The 14,338-nt window shown below is 44.4% G+C and overlaps 1 protein-coding gene across 1 annotated transcript; it reads right to left on the minus strand.

Annotated features, from left to right (window-relative positions):
- Positions 1-9,086: 9,086 nt before the first annotated feature.
- On the minus strand, positions 9,087-13,641 carry atp5mc1 (ATP synthase membrane subunit c locus 1). The gene is made up of 5 exons (XM_068336392.1): positions 13,537-13,641; positions 12,378-12,425; positions 11,958-12,038; positions 11,303-11,481; positions 9,087-9,490 (listed from the first exon to the last, which is right to left on the minus strand). The coding sequence occupies exons 2-5, from the start codon at positions 12,414-12,416 to the stop codon at positions 9,376-9,378; spliced, it is 414 nt and encodes a 137-aa protein (XP_068192493.1). The 5' UTR covers positions 12,417-12,425; positions 13,537-13,641; the 3' UTR covers positions 9,087-9,375.
- Positions 13,642-14,338: the final 697 nt, after the last annotated feature.

Consider the following 14,338-nt stretch of genomic DNA (forward strand, 5'->3'; position numbering starts at 1 on the left):
CCTCAGGTACCTCAAATCTTGGGTGGAACAGAAAAACGGAAACGTTATACTATACTGTTTCTGTTCGGAACAAACCGGTTGGCAAAAAATTCTGGTTCAAAGAACTGATTTCTTCTTTACCCTTTACGTACTCAGTGGTGAAGTGAAAATCACTCTTAAATGAAGAAATAATTACCATTCTGAGACACATGTGGAATAACTTGAATTAATCTTCTATCTTATACGATACAGATAATTAGATTGACATTATCATCATTATCATGTGCAAAAGCTTATGATTAAAAGAATCAACAACTTTGGATCATGTGAAGTATTTGAGTAAAGTTCTCACTTATTTTATGAATATAAAAGGGTGTGATTTGTCAAAAAACTCGAAAGGGATATTTTTTTAAGTCATATTAAAAGCAATCAGCAGGGCTAACCCTTTTTTAGAACAATAGTAGGCCCAAATTCCAAACACTTCAATGTTTACGTTTAACGCAAATTTGAAAAGACATGAAACATTTAATCTTCTGTGCCAGGACCGATGCAAAAGATGAAGATGATGAAGATGGCCTAATAAGGCTTCAGGACCATGGACAAGGGCCGATTACATGACCCTGGCAAGAGGATTTAGCTTAATGCTAACAGTCATTAAAATGTAACATTAAGACCCAATAGACTCATAAGCCTCAGACTAAAGCTGTGTTCAGACTGCAAATTGGATACGAATCAGATTTCCTGAGATATATACAGTTCTTTATTAATTCTGGAGGAAATTGCACATATCCACTGCTCAAGATATAAATAATAAATAAATACAGTGCTGGATAAACAACAGGAGAAAAAGAAACACTGACAACAGGACAGGACACACCACAAGACATATTTTTAAAATTGACTAGTTTTTGAACTAACTAGGTTTTAAACTAACTCACTAGGTTTTTAACTAACCCAGTCTTAATACTGAACAAAATTTTCCTGATAAACTAATTTTCTTTTAAATTTAGCAACGCATCTTATTAAGAACAGAGCTACGTCAGAACATAGTGACAAGGAAATGTCGACTCAAAAAGCAAATGATCAAAATAAAAAAACTTTGATGAGGCTGCCAGTTTTGCTTTTATTTTTATTTATTCATTTTCAGGTGTTTACTTGTAACTTCTCCGTCATCATGGATTCTTTTAGAATGGTCTTTTAGGGTGGTCCTGAGCCATCACACCACACTGAGTGGTAGAGTGGGCTTCCTGTTCTCTAGAACTTTTAACCCAACATCTCTGGAGGTCAAGCATGTCGTAAAGGGGAGGTATCTTTTAGCAAAGGCACAATTTGAGCACCACACCCTGGTTTTTATGAAAATTTATGCTATAACAAACGGTGCAGAAAGAAAGAGCTTTCTTGGAAAAGTCCAAACTAGGCTGAACTGCTGTGGCTTGGTTCAGACTGCAAACAGTATACGTGGTCACATCTGAAACAGGACTGGGTGTCTTTAGCCAGGCTGGATTGCTTTTAGTGTTTTACACACAATTTCAATGTTTTAGGGACTGTAAAATAAAGGCAGCTGTTCTTACTGATCATTCTTTGGTTTTGTCATGTTGAGATAAAAAATATTTTACCCAAGACAGAATACTGGCATATTAATTCACTTTTAACTTAACAGAGGCTTTAGAAAAGTCTGAAATTATTTTTGGAGCACTTTTAAACTTATAAAAGCTGATTTTACCTTTCTTAGGCAGTGGTGGGACTATGGCAAAACTGAGATAAAACTCCTGTGCCAGCAGTATACTCTAAACGTCACACGTGACACCTGCCAGTCTATGAAGGACCTGGAGGCTGATATCGTGGAGTTAGAGACAAATACTTCCACAGGAAATCAGGGGTACATTGAAATTCACAAGTTAAAAAGAATGGCTTAAGCCGACCTGTTAGATACTAAAGTACAGGGTGCACTGGTCCGATCAAGGGTTCAGAACATCACAGAGATGGATGCTCCCTCTAGCTTCTTCTTCGGCCTGGAGAAGAAGCATGGACAGACCAACGTGATCCACTCCCTGCTGTCTGACACAGGACAGGAGCTGACTGAGCCCGGACAGATCAGGAGGCGAGCTGTGAGTTTTTGTTCGTCTTTGTACAGCAGAGAGTACCAAGAGAACCAGCCACTGATGGAGGAGTTCTGTGGAGAGCTACCTCAGGTCTCTTAGGGACATAAACTCACAGCTAGACCAGCAACATTCTACTCAGCAAGCCATCCTGGGAAGCAGTAGAGGAGGGCCTCTCCACGGACATGACCATCCTGTCCTCAATTCTGAAGAACTGGCGCCTCAAGCTGAGCGTTGAGAAGACTGTAGCAGCAATGTTCCACCTATACAACAAGGAAGCAACCTGCGACATAAACATCATGGTTGACGACACTCGGCTACCGTCCCAGTCCTGCCCCACATACCTTGGCGTGAACCTTGACCGAACACTGTCGTTTAAGCAATACCTGGACAGTGTCAAGGCAAAGACCACCGCCTGAGCTGCACTGATACAGCGGCTAGCCGGTACCACGTGGGGAGCCACCACAAAGACTCTGCGAATCTCCACTGAGGCCCTGGTGTTCCCCACGGCGGAGTACTGTGCCCCAGTCTGGAGCTGTAGCCCTCACGTCAGGAAGTTGTATGCTGCCCTCAACATCGCCCTATGTACCATCTCCAGATGCCTACGTGCCACTCCAACAAACCAACTGCCTGTCCTCGCCGGAATCGATGCAGTAGTGGTCAGACGAGAAGGAGCCACGCTGGCCCTCGCTCAAAAGGCACAGCGGAGTGAATCCTACCTCCTCCACAAGGTTGTCACAGAGACACCACAGCGCGCTCGCCTCAAGTCCCAACACCCCTTTGCACACAGGCGCAGGAGCTACTCCGAACAACACCAGCCGACACCTCCAGGGCTTCCTGGGTAAGGGAAAAATGGAGGGACCACTGGAAGGTAGCAGACCCATCCAGGCTTCACTACTACATCAAGGACCCCACAGATGTTCCCGGCCAGAACCTCCCCCGTAAGGAGTGGACAACACTCAATCGCCTGAGGACAGGTGTGGGACGTTTTGGTGCCACAATGCAGAAGTGGGGTCTCACAGACAGCGCCCGCTGCGAGTGTGGAGACCCACTACAGACTGTGGAACACATCGTGACCAGCTGCCCCATATACCGGCCTCCGAATGGTGATCAGGGTATGGTTAACCTGGACGATGACACGCTGGAATGGCTTGCTACAACGGAGCTGAAGGTCCAAGGACACACGACAGAAGAAGAAGAAGCTAGAACAGCTACTGAGGATGTGCACAGATAGAAAACACACACTGACTCCTTCTCGGGCTGCCACCAAGGAGCTTGAATAGGGTTTGGGTTATTGGTTCTCGAAATGCAAGAGATTCTGTTGTGCATAATCTGTGTCCCATCTACATAGTTACAAACTATTCAGAGTCATTTCATTGAATGATTCTGTACCGAGGGATATTTACCACATTTTTATCTACAGAGAGGGTTTACCAAATATCTAAAGATCTAAATCTAAAGTCTGCCATCCATTTGGTGTTTGACAGTTTTGAATTGGTGTTCCTTTTAGAGACAAAAACTGTCCAATTTCCTCTCAAAGAGAAAAATATCACTACAGTGTGGTTCTCCTGTGGAGCCTCCTCACAACACTGTGATAGATTACATCTCCATATTCAGCCTGTGTTTGAGTTCCTTCAATTTCTCAACATGGTCGCTCTCAGATAGCTTGTCATGTGTATTATCATGTAAAGTTATTAACAGTATCAGAGCGAACAAGGAAACACCTTCATGGTGAGTCAGTCAGAGTTACTTCAGCTGTCAAAGTGAACAGACTGTAATTTCCACCTTCCCTTTAAACTGCAGCTTCACCATCAACTTTCCAGCTGGGGGGTCAGAACAGCATCATTCAGACAGCTGAGTGGGAGCTGTGAACCCCTGGAGAGCATGGAGGGACAACACATGGAGGGACGACTCGTCCCAAGCAAGAGTACCAGCAGCTGCATGCTCCGTGATTGGTTCATTATTCAGTCTTCTTCTTTGTGGAGATTTATGGCAGCTGAAAGACATGTTAGACAACACTACCTCCATGGGTTGAGAAAAGGAACTGCATGCTCAGTTTGTGTACTGTACTGTCTGGAGGGTCACTTCTAACACATTTTTAGGCCTAAGGTACGATCTTGGGCCGTGACTGGCCCACAGTCCAGATTTTGGACATGCCGGCTTTAAATCATTCAGTTGTGAAACTCATGTTCAAATGAATTTAACACAGACATCAACGGTGTCCGATCTCATCAAAGGAGCCCAGCTCTAAGTAAAGGTTCCACATCATGTTTGGGGAACTTCTGGAATGTCATCGCATTCTGTTGTCATCGCAAACTCCCAGCTGATTGGTCGACCCAGTGTAGTGTTGGAGGGAGTGTGCAAACAGAACCCTCGTAAGCACAAGTGAAAGTGTGTCAAGAAACGAGTGGGTGGAGCCTAGATGACCTTGGACGAGGACAGGTGACTCTGTGAGTTCTCGGACTGACCTCTCGGAGCTGAATGTGGCGGTGAGGTTCTGTAGGACCTTTTCATACTGCTGCTGCACAGAGAGTCCTGGGGCAGGGAATGGTGCAGGCGCCGTACCACACAGTGATGCAGCTGGTCAGGATGCTCTCGATGGTGCGTCTGTAGAAGGTGAGCATGATGGGGGGTGGGGCTCTTGCTCTCATCAGTTTGTGGAGTAAGTAGAGGTGCTGTTGGGTTTTTTGGTCAGTGATGCAGTGTTGCGGCCCCAGGACAGGTCCTCGGAGATGTGCACACCCAGGAACTTGGTGTTGCTGACCCTTGCCACTGCAGCACCACAAAAATGGCCAAAGACATGTCTTTTTTCTGAGGAGACTGAGGTCTTTGAACATGTGCAACACCATACTGCAGATGATCTATCAGTTTGTGGTGGCCAGTGCGCTCCTCTATGCTGTGGTGTGCTGGGTTTGTGGTCTGAGGGTAGTGGACATCAAGAGATTGGACAGACTGATCTGCAGGACTGGTGACATTGTTGGAGGAAAGTTAGACTCACTGTAGTGTTGGAGAGGACACTGTCCAAACTAAGGACCATCTTGGACAATGAGCGCTACCCACTATACAGGTTACTGATGGAAAAAGGAGTACGTTCTGTAGTAGGATGACCCTTCCTAAACACACTACTGAAGGCGACAAGAAATCTTCCCTGTCTGTGGCCATCAGGCTGTACGATGCCTCACTTTAACATGCAGTGAAGGTGAAATGAAATGGCAGTTATTGTTAATGTATCTGTATACTGCACGTATTTATATATAATTCTGTTCCTTCTTTTATCTCAGGAGGCTCAACTCCCTCCCTGTTCTGCCCCCTGCCACAACTTTTAACCCTACTCTCACCCTGCCCTGCCCTCCCCCCAGCACCTGACTACCCATTTCTCTCTCCCCCAGAGTCAACTCAGGGACTGCACACACATCACTTCCCCTATGGAATTGAAGAGTGTATAGAGATGTTTACCATCCCTTTGTGTTTCGTCTCATACTTTGTGCTGTACTGTCTGACTGTTGCACTACCTGTTGTACTGCCTGTGTTGCACTACCTGTTGTATTGCCTGTGTTGCACTACCTGTTGTACTGCCTGTGTTGCACTACCTGTTGTACTGCCTGTGTTGCACTACCTGTTGTGCTGTCTGTTGTACTGCCTGCTTATCGTGGACTGCAGTTTCATGCATGTATGGTACACTTGACAATAAAGCTGACTTTGACTAATCTCCTTTGCTCTTTTTTCTTAATTCTAAATAACCTACTCTTATCTTTTTACTAATCTTAGGTTTGATTCGCATCTTTGATTTGGCAAATGTTTTACGCCGGATGCCCTTCCTGACGCAACCCTCTGTATTTATCCGGGCTTGGGACCGGCACAATAAGACACTGGCTTGTGTCCTCTTGCGGCTACATTTGACATGATGCAGAGGAGGAAGGTAGACATACTGTGTGTCCAGGAGACCAGGTGGAAAGGTAGCAAGGCTAGAAGTTTAGGAGCAGGGTTCAAGTTGTTCTATCATGGTGTAGATGGGAAGAGAAATGGAGTAGGAGTTATCTTGAAGGAGGAGTTTGTTAGGAATGTCCTGGAGGTAAAAAGAGTGTCAGATAGAGTGATGAGTCTGAAGCTAGAAATAGAAGGTGTGATGTTCAATGTTGTTAGTGGGTATGCTCCACAGGTAGGATGTGAGCTGGAGGAGAAGGAGAAATTCTGGTCGGACCTTGATGAAGTGATGCAGAGTATGCCTAGAAGTGAGAGAGTTGTCATTGGAGCAGACTTCAATGGACATGTTGGTGCAGGAAACAGAGGTGATGAGGAGGTGATGGGCAGGTTTGGTATCCAGGAGAGGAACGCAGAAGGACAGATGGTAGTTGACTTTGCAAAAAGGATGGAAATGGCTGTAGTGAATACTTTCTTCCAGAAGAGGCTGGAACATAGAGTGACCTATAAGAGTGGCGGTAGGAGCACACAGGTAGACTACATCTGGTGTAGACGGTGTAACCTGAAGGAGATCAGTGACTGCAAAGTAGTGGTAGGTGAGAGTGTAGCCAAACAGCATAGGATGGTGGTGTGTAGGATGACTCTGGTGGTGAGGAAGATGAAGAGGGCAAAGGCAGAGCAGAAGACAAAATGGTGGAAGCTGAAAAAGGAAGAGTGTTGCATGACTTTTAGGAAGGACTTAAGACAGGCTCTGGGTGGTCAGGAGGTGCTTCCAGATGACTGGACAACTACAGCTAATGTGATCAGGGAGACAGGTAGGAGAGTACTTGGTGTGTCACCTGGAAGGAAAGTAGATAAGGAGACTTGGTGGTGGAATGAGGAGGTACAGGAGTGTATACAGAGAAAGAGGTTAGCTAAGAAGAAGTGGGACACTGAGAAGACTGAGGAGAGTAGACAGGAGTACAGGGAGATGCAGCGTAAGGTGAAGGTAGAGGTAGCAAAGGCCAAACAAGAAGCTTATGATGACTTGTATGCTAGGTTGGACAGTAAGGAGGGAGAGACTGATCTATACCGGTTGGCAAGACAGAGAGACAGAGATGGGAAGGACGTGCAGCAGGTTAGGGTGATTAAGGATAGGGATGGAAGTTTATTGACAGGTGCCAGTAGTGTGATGGGAAGATGGAAAGAGTACTTTGAAGAGTTGATGAACGTGGAAAATGAGAGGGAACAAAGACTAGAAGAGGTGACTGTTGTGGACCAGGATGTAGCAAAGATTAGTCAGGATGAAGTGAGGAGGGCATTGAAGAGGATGAAGAGTGGAAAGGCAGTCGGTCCTGATGATATACCTGTAGAGGTATGGAAGTGTCTAGGAGAGGTGGCGGTAGAGTTTCTGACTGGGTTGTTCAACAGGATCTTAGATAGTGAGAAGATGCCTGAGGAATGGAGGAGAAGTGTGCTGGTGCCCATTTTTAAGAACAAGGGAGATGTGCAGAGTTGTGGCAACTACAGAGGAATAAAGCTGATGAGCCATACAATGAAGTTATGGGAGAGAGTAGTGGAAGCTAGACTAAGGGCAGAAGTGAACATTTGTGAGCAGAAGTATGGTTTCATGCCAAAAAAGAGTACTACAGATGCAGTATTTGCTTTGAGGATGTTGATAGAGAAGTACAGAGAAGGCCAGAGGGAGCTGCATTGTGTTTTTGTAGATCTGGAGAAAGCTTATGACAGGGTGCCCAGAGAGGAACTGTGGTATTGTATGAGGAAGTCTGGAGTGGCAGAGAAGTATGTTAGAACGGTGCAGGACATGTATGAAGACTGTAAGACAGTGGTGAGGTGTGCTGTAGGTGTGACAGAGGAGTTCAAGGTGGAGGTGGGACTGCATCAGGGATCAGCTCTGAGCCCCTTCTTGTTTGCCATGGTGATGGACAGGCTGACAGACGAGGTTAGACAGGAATCTCCATGGACTACGATGTTTGCAGATGACATTGTGATCTGTAGTGAGAGCAGGGAACAGGTGGAGGAGAAGCTAGAGAAGTGGAGGTTTGTCCTGGAAAGGAGAGGAATGAAGGTTAGCCGCAGTAAGACAGAGTACATGTGTGTGAATGAGAGGGACCCAAGTGGAAGAGTGAGGTTAGAGGGAGAAGAGATCAAGAAGGTGGAGGATTTGAAGTACTTAGGCTCAACAGTCCAGAGCAATGGAGAGATGAAGATGCTGAGGTTCTCTCTGGGAGTGACCAGGAAGGATAGGATCAGGAATGAGTATATCAGAGGGACAGCACATGTTAGAGGTTTTGGAGATAAAGTCAGAGAGGCCAGACTGAGATGGTTTGGACATGTCCAGAAGAGAGATAGTGAATATATTGGTAGAAGGATGCTGAGTTTTGAACTGCCAGGCAGGAGGCCTAGAGGAAGACCAAAGAGGAGGTTTATGGATGTAATGAGGGAAGACATGAAGGTAGTTGGTGTGAGAGAAGAGGATTCAAAGGACAGGGCTAGATGGAGGAAATTGATTCGCTGTGGCGACCCCTGAAGGGAAAAGCCGAAAGGAAAAGATCTTTTTACTAATCTTCTACATGGAGTAACCAATGAAAAGCAATTTCCCCCTCGTGGATTAATAAAGGATTCTGATTATTACAATATTATGTGCTTTTAACGGTTTTACTAGTCCAATACCTGTGATGGATAGGCATAAAGATGAAATAAACTAGAATTTTGTTTTTTTGAAAACAAACGTGTATATTCGAGAATGACTGCACTTGAAATGACCTATACCTGTATTTCATATCATCATGTGTTTTTATATCCTAGTACTGTTTCTGGTCACTCTTGGGCAATAGTACTTGAGTTTTTAGAATAGTAATGACATTTAAATGACCTTGAATAATGATTGAATAACGACTTACGAACAAATTCAGTTTACCAATTGTGTTCATAGGTTGAGGACTACCTGTACTGGCTAAATCAGATGACCTGACAGAAAAAAATGAAACATTTCAAAACTCCATGTGACACCTCAGACATCTACCAGTTGTATTTCCACAGGATGCATACAAAATGACATTGGCAATAAAAGTTGTAAAACACCAGTCAGTTATTTCTATTATTTATTGGACAGTTTCTTTCACCCAAAGTGAGCTTTTACAGAAAATTTTTGAAAAACAAATAAGCATAGGAACAAATAAAATGTAGACTTGCAGGTCTGTCACCTTCAGATGTAATCAGATGTCCCACTGATGGGAATGGCCGACCAGCTCATTTAAAGTCCCCACTCTGGAAACCTCCCATGGATGTTCAAAAAAGGAGGGTCAACGGAGCTCAGGAAAAAAATGTGACTGGTGGGTGCTAACTGGTAGGAACTGTGGGTGTATCCACGTGTTTACATGGCAAAGAGGATGAGGAACGCCACCATCAGACAGAAGAGACCCATAGCCTCAGAGAGGGCAAATCCCAGGATGGCATAGGAGAAGAGCTGCTGCTTCAGGGATGGGTTCCTGTGGTGGACAGAAAGGTTCAGAGTTCATTTTACCTCAAGAAAGTAGTGCATCCCTGGGATGCGCTTCAAGAAAGATTTGTGCATACCAACGTGATGATTATGCATCCCAAAAGTAAGAACAGAATATACAGAAGAAGCTTATGCAACGATTGAGTTTTGCCAATAGTACAATCTAAAAATTAAGCAAAGTTAATTTTAATGTTTTTATTAATAACATCAGAACTGTTTAAGTAAAAAGAAAAAAAAAGTACAATTATATATTAGTTTTATCAAAATGTTAAAACCTGGTAGTCATTTAAAAAAAGTTTCAGAAATGAAGAATACAGGGGGGGGGGGTTCACTTGCTTTTCACTCAATAGTTTTCTTTGCCATTAATTCATATACTCTTCTGTGGACACTGCACCAAGCTGACAGAGCCTTTTCCTCACACATTTCAGTAATATCTATATCTTTTTCAATCAACCCTTACTTTCAAAGCACTTTGACAGACAGAGAAACCCAACAGGACTCCCCAAGCACAAACGACAGCTTATAATTGTTCTGGAGGGTTTAAATTACTCCTCGCTCACTACAGCGTGCAAAACATGCAGACGTTGTGTTGCCGTTTGTCAAAATCACGCAGGTGAGTCTCGTGAGGCGCAAGATCAGAACATAATGCCAATTTCCGGGTTTAATATTTACGTGGAGAAATGGAAAAATTGTGAATGTTTTTGTTGAATGGAAGTGCATTAAAAGCTTGCGTCCGAGGGAAGCACGCCATCTGACGATCCTGCGTCCCTGTCAAAAAATTTGTGTCAAAGACACAACGACGCACGCAAACAAGAACACTGGGTTCAGAAAATATTCAGGAAACCTGAATTATACAGAATAGGGCACCCAGAATTCCAAAAACAAACAATGTGAGTGAAAAATGTGACCTTAAATATGCAATGTTCAGGTACAGTTAGTGCACCAGGAAATGAGAACTTCAGTTACTGTTCTGTAGATATGAGACATGTTCAATCTTTGTCTCATTGCTCATTTATGGTGTAAATTGAGAAAAGTGTTCTTGAAATTCAGACATAATGGTCCTGAGAGGATCTTTAACTAAGCAGTAGAGGAACTGCTTGACTGTTAAATTCTGTCTCCATGGTGGATTAGACTTGTATTTGCTTTAGTAGCCCATTAAAGAAACTTTTCTTTAATACAAAAATGCTTTAAACAGTTTATCAGAGTATGGGAAAAAGTAATACAGATATAAGATGGTTTAAGATGAGTGTGGGGAGGGTTCATAAACATTTAAATAACTAAATAAAATAGTTTGTTGCTCTATTGCGGAATTTAATTTTCTGCGGGTGGCCCTGGAATGCATGAACCGTGAGTAATGAGATATTACTGTATTGTAAAGAAGCAGGCAGAAGCAGACCTCCTTGGATTGATTTTATTCAAACGACCTGCAAGTGACAGCGCAGAAAGTGCCAGCAACAAAAGGCAAAAACAAGAACAGTAAACCTTCCTCCTCTCCCTTCTTTGACAACGACCTCCATTTGCTGCATTATTCAGTTTCCAAAGTAAGAGAATTTAATAAAACTCTTTATTATTTATATGTCCTTGTCACTACTGGGGGCATGTGGCAACACCAGCAGTCCAATCAGGTTGTACAGGGGGAGTGAAGTTCTGCCAGAAGGCCACATCCATACCTGTGGACACTACGACTGGATTCTACTCAGTTTTCATGAGGTCGTCATGCTGTTTTTTTTATATATTACTAAATAACAGTCACTGAAAGCACGTCAGATGCTGTCACACCTTGCATGAGCTCAAGCCCTACCTGGCGTAGCCAATGATGAGGCTTCCGAACACCGTCCCAATTCCAGCTCCTGACCCCGCTACACCTACTGTGGCAGCACCAGCACCAATAAACTTGGCAGCAGTGTCGATGTCCCGGGACACGGCGCTGCTCTGGAAGGAGCGCGTGAGGACTGTCGAGTTGCTAACGGGCAAACAGACCTGGAAGGAGAAAAAAGGCAAAACAATGAAACTGAACTGCATGAATGGTGTGAACACACTTAAGTTGTGGATCCACTATTAAGTCAGCTGTTAAGTACTATTACCACAGAAATTTTGTGACTATTTAACTATTAGTAACTATTAATAACTATTTACACCATATGAAATGATGAGCAGTACAACCCAATAGCCAATATAATTGTCATGATCAAGAAAAAGTGTAAAAGTGAAAACAATTACTCAGCTATCACCATATCTATTCACTGATATGTTCAACGTCACCTTGCTATTCAGTGGAAAAATACTTCATGGTGGAAAGAACAACAGAACCTGAACGGTACGAGAACTCCTAGGACTAGAACGTGTCGGCCACCTCTGAGGGTGAGATCAGGAGGAAGTGGAAAGCAGAGTGGAGGTAGCACAGCGGAAAATGTCTCAGATGTGGGGCAGAAGTTCTTTAATGGTCTGAGACAAACCTGCTGCTCCACTGTGGTTTCAGGTCTGTGGAAAAGGGAGACCGAGACAGGCCGGGCGAGGACTCTGGACCCTCCACGGAGCTTTAGACAACAGGGTAAAAGTGTGTTAATACATTTGCCAAATATGCCTCCCTTTTAAACACATTTTAGGACAAGTCACGAGACCAATGTGAAATGGTTATCAAAACAACAACAAAAATGTTTGCCATTCATCGTTAATGAGTCCATTAAGGCAAATTAATGTGCTAAAATGCTCATAATCCATTTTCTGTCAGTCATGTCACTTCATTCCAGTACAATCACAGCTTCACAACAGCTGTTGGTTATTGTGTACATAGATCAGCTTTTTAAACACAAACGTAGGTATGGACACTCGTGTTCAAACAGCATCCTTCACTAATAGTGTTTTTGTGGACGTACCAGGGCAGGAGAAGTGACAAACTTGGCGCAGGCATACATTGCTGGAAGCTGCAGAGACAGGAGAGGATCAGCGATATGGTCACCAGAATGAAACCTGGACATTCACCTACATTTATGAACACAAAACAAAGGGGGACAGCTGGAGGCTGGGGTGGAACTGAACATGAGATATCAGCACACTGGAAGTGCTGAACTGGATTAAAAAACCCTCATCTGACTGACAGGACATCACCAGTGCACACAGGGGCCTCTGGTTCATGGGGAGAGCTGGGTGATTATATTCGGCTCTGACAACTTGATTGAAAGAGTAGCAACGATGATTTCACTCTGGTCAATGTACATATATAATAAAGTATAGAGTGCACAAAAATTCACCACTATTTGAAACAACACGTTTTGGGGAAATAGCCCAAAATCATGTACTTCTGTCTGCACGAGCAGAGATACGTTATATTCTGGTTTTAATTTAATTTGATTCTGAAAAAAATTGTGCAGAAAGTATTTTGTTAAAACAGGTGATCGTGTCACCTGTCCGGACCTGCTCGGCTGCGGTGACACGGAGCCGAAGCTGCTATGCTAACAAAGTCTGCAGACCTGAAGGTCAAAAACTCTCCCCGGATCCGAGTCCTAGAAACCAGACACGGTGCTGCTCGTTCAGCCGAGAAATCCTCCAACAAGTCAGATCCTTGACGCGACATCGCAGGAACGAACACGAAGTCCCACCGGCGGAGAGCCGGTTCAGGTCACAGTGGGCCTGCGATCGGCAGGCATTTCACCGCCCAACCCATCGGGGCTGCTCGGCCCACCGGAGCCGGTACGTGGGCTACTGCTAGCACCAGCAGACCTACACCACAGCGGTCGTGGTGGAACCCAAGTTCCAGTCCTGACCGAGAACACACACCGGTCCTGGAACCGAGAACACACACCGGTCCTGGAACCGAGAACACACACCGGTCCTGGAACCGAGAACACACACCGGTCCGGGAGTCCCTGAATGGCCGACCTTACGCTGCTAGCTTAAAGTTAGCGAATGTCAGCAATGACAGGTGACTCAAAAGAGCTTCCGACCACAGGTGTAACGACGACATGAACGCACATTGAAAACACAATTAAAAGTGACCACACACGAACGGTGTGCACCATGGAAGTGACGGTTTACCGGCTTGGTTCGGTCTGACGGGGTCCAGTACGTGTAGCTCCGGGGCGCAGCGGCGGTCGGTGAACGGATCGTAAGCTAACCTTGTCATTTATCGGAGCAGAGTCTTCGTCCTCAACGCCTATTGGTCAAACAATTGTCACAGGAGACGGTTTAGCCTATCGGATAGACCTTTACTTAACAACAATGATACTGACTGGCTACAAAATTATATAGGCGGGACCAAAGCAATGTTAATCAATTTAATTGGACAACGATGCCGGAAGTGTAAATTGCAGTGGAAGGATATTTCTAAGAGTCCAATGCTTGGTTAATCCATGGGAAGGACCGCCTTATTACATCCCGTGAAGCGGTGATGTGCAGTATTGTCAGCGTTCGTGTGTTCGTCCGGTCATCAAATATCTTCACAACCGCTGCAGATAAAAAGATGAAACAAAAAGCATATTATTCGGGCGGCAAAGGGGATGAAAATGAGATGACCTAGAGAAAACTAGGTCAAGGTCAATTTTTGTACATTTTTTGCAAATATCTCAGGAACCGGATAAGATAGAAAGATGAAACAAAAGACGTTATATTCAGGGAGAGAAGGGGATGATTATATATATATATATATATATACAGTATAGAGGCCAATATCTACCACAGTAGATCCGACCCAAGGTGCGGGCTATGTAAAGAAGCCCCAGAGTCAGTCCAGCATGTGGTAGCAGGGTGTAAGATGCTCGCCAGCTCAGCATACATGGAAAGGCACAACCAAGTAGCTGTGATTGTGTACAGGAACATCTGTACCCGGTATGGACTAGAA

This window comes from Antennarius striatus, chromosome 16 (genome assembly GCF_040054535.1).
Source record: "Antennarius striatus isolate MH-2024 chromosome 16, ASM4005453v1, whole genome shotgun sequence".
NCBI lineage: Eukaryota > Metazoa > Chordata > Actinopteri > Lophiiformes > Antennariidae > Antennarius > Antennarius striatus.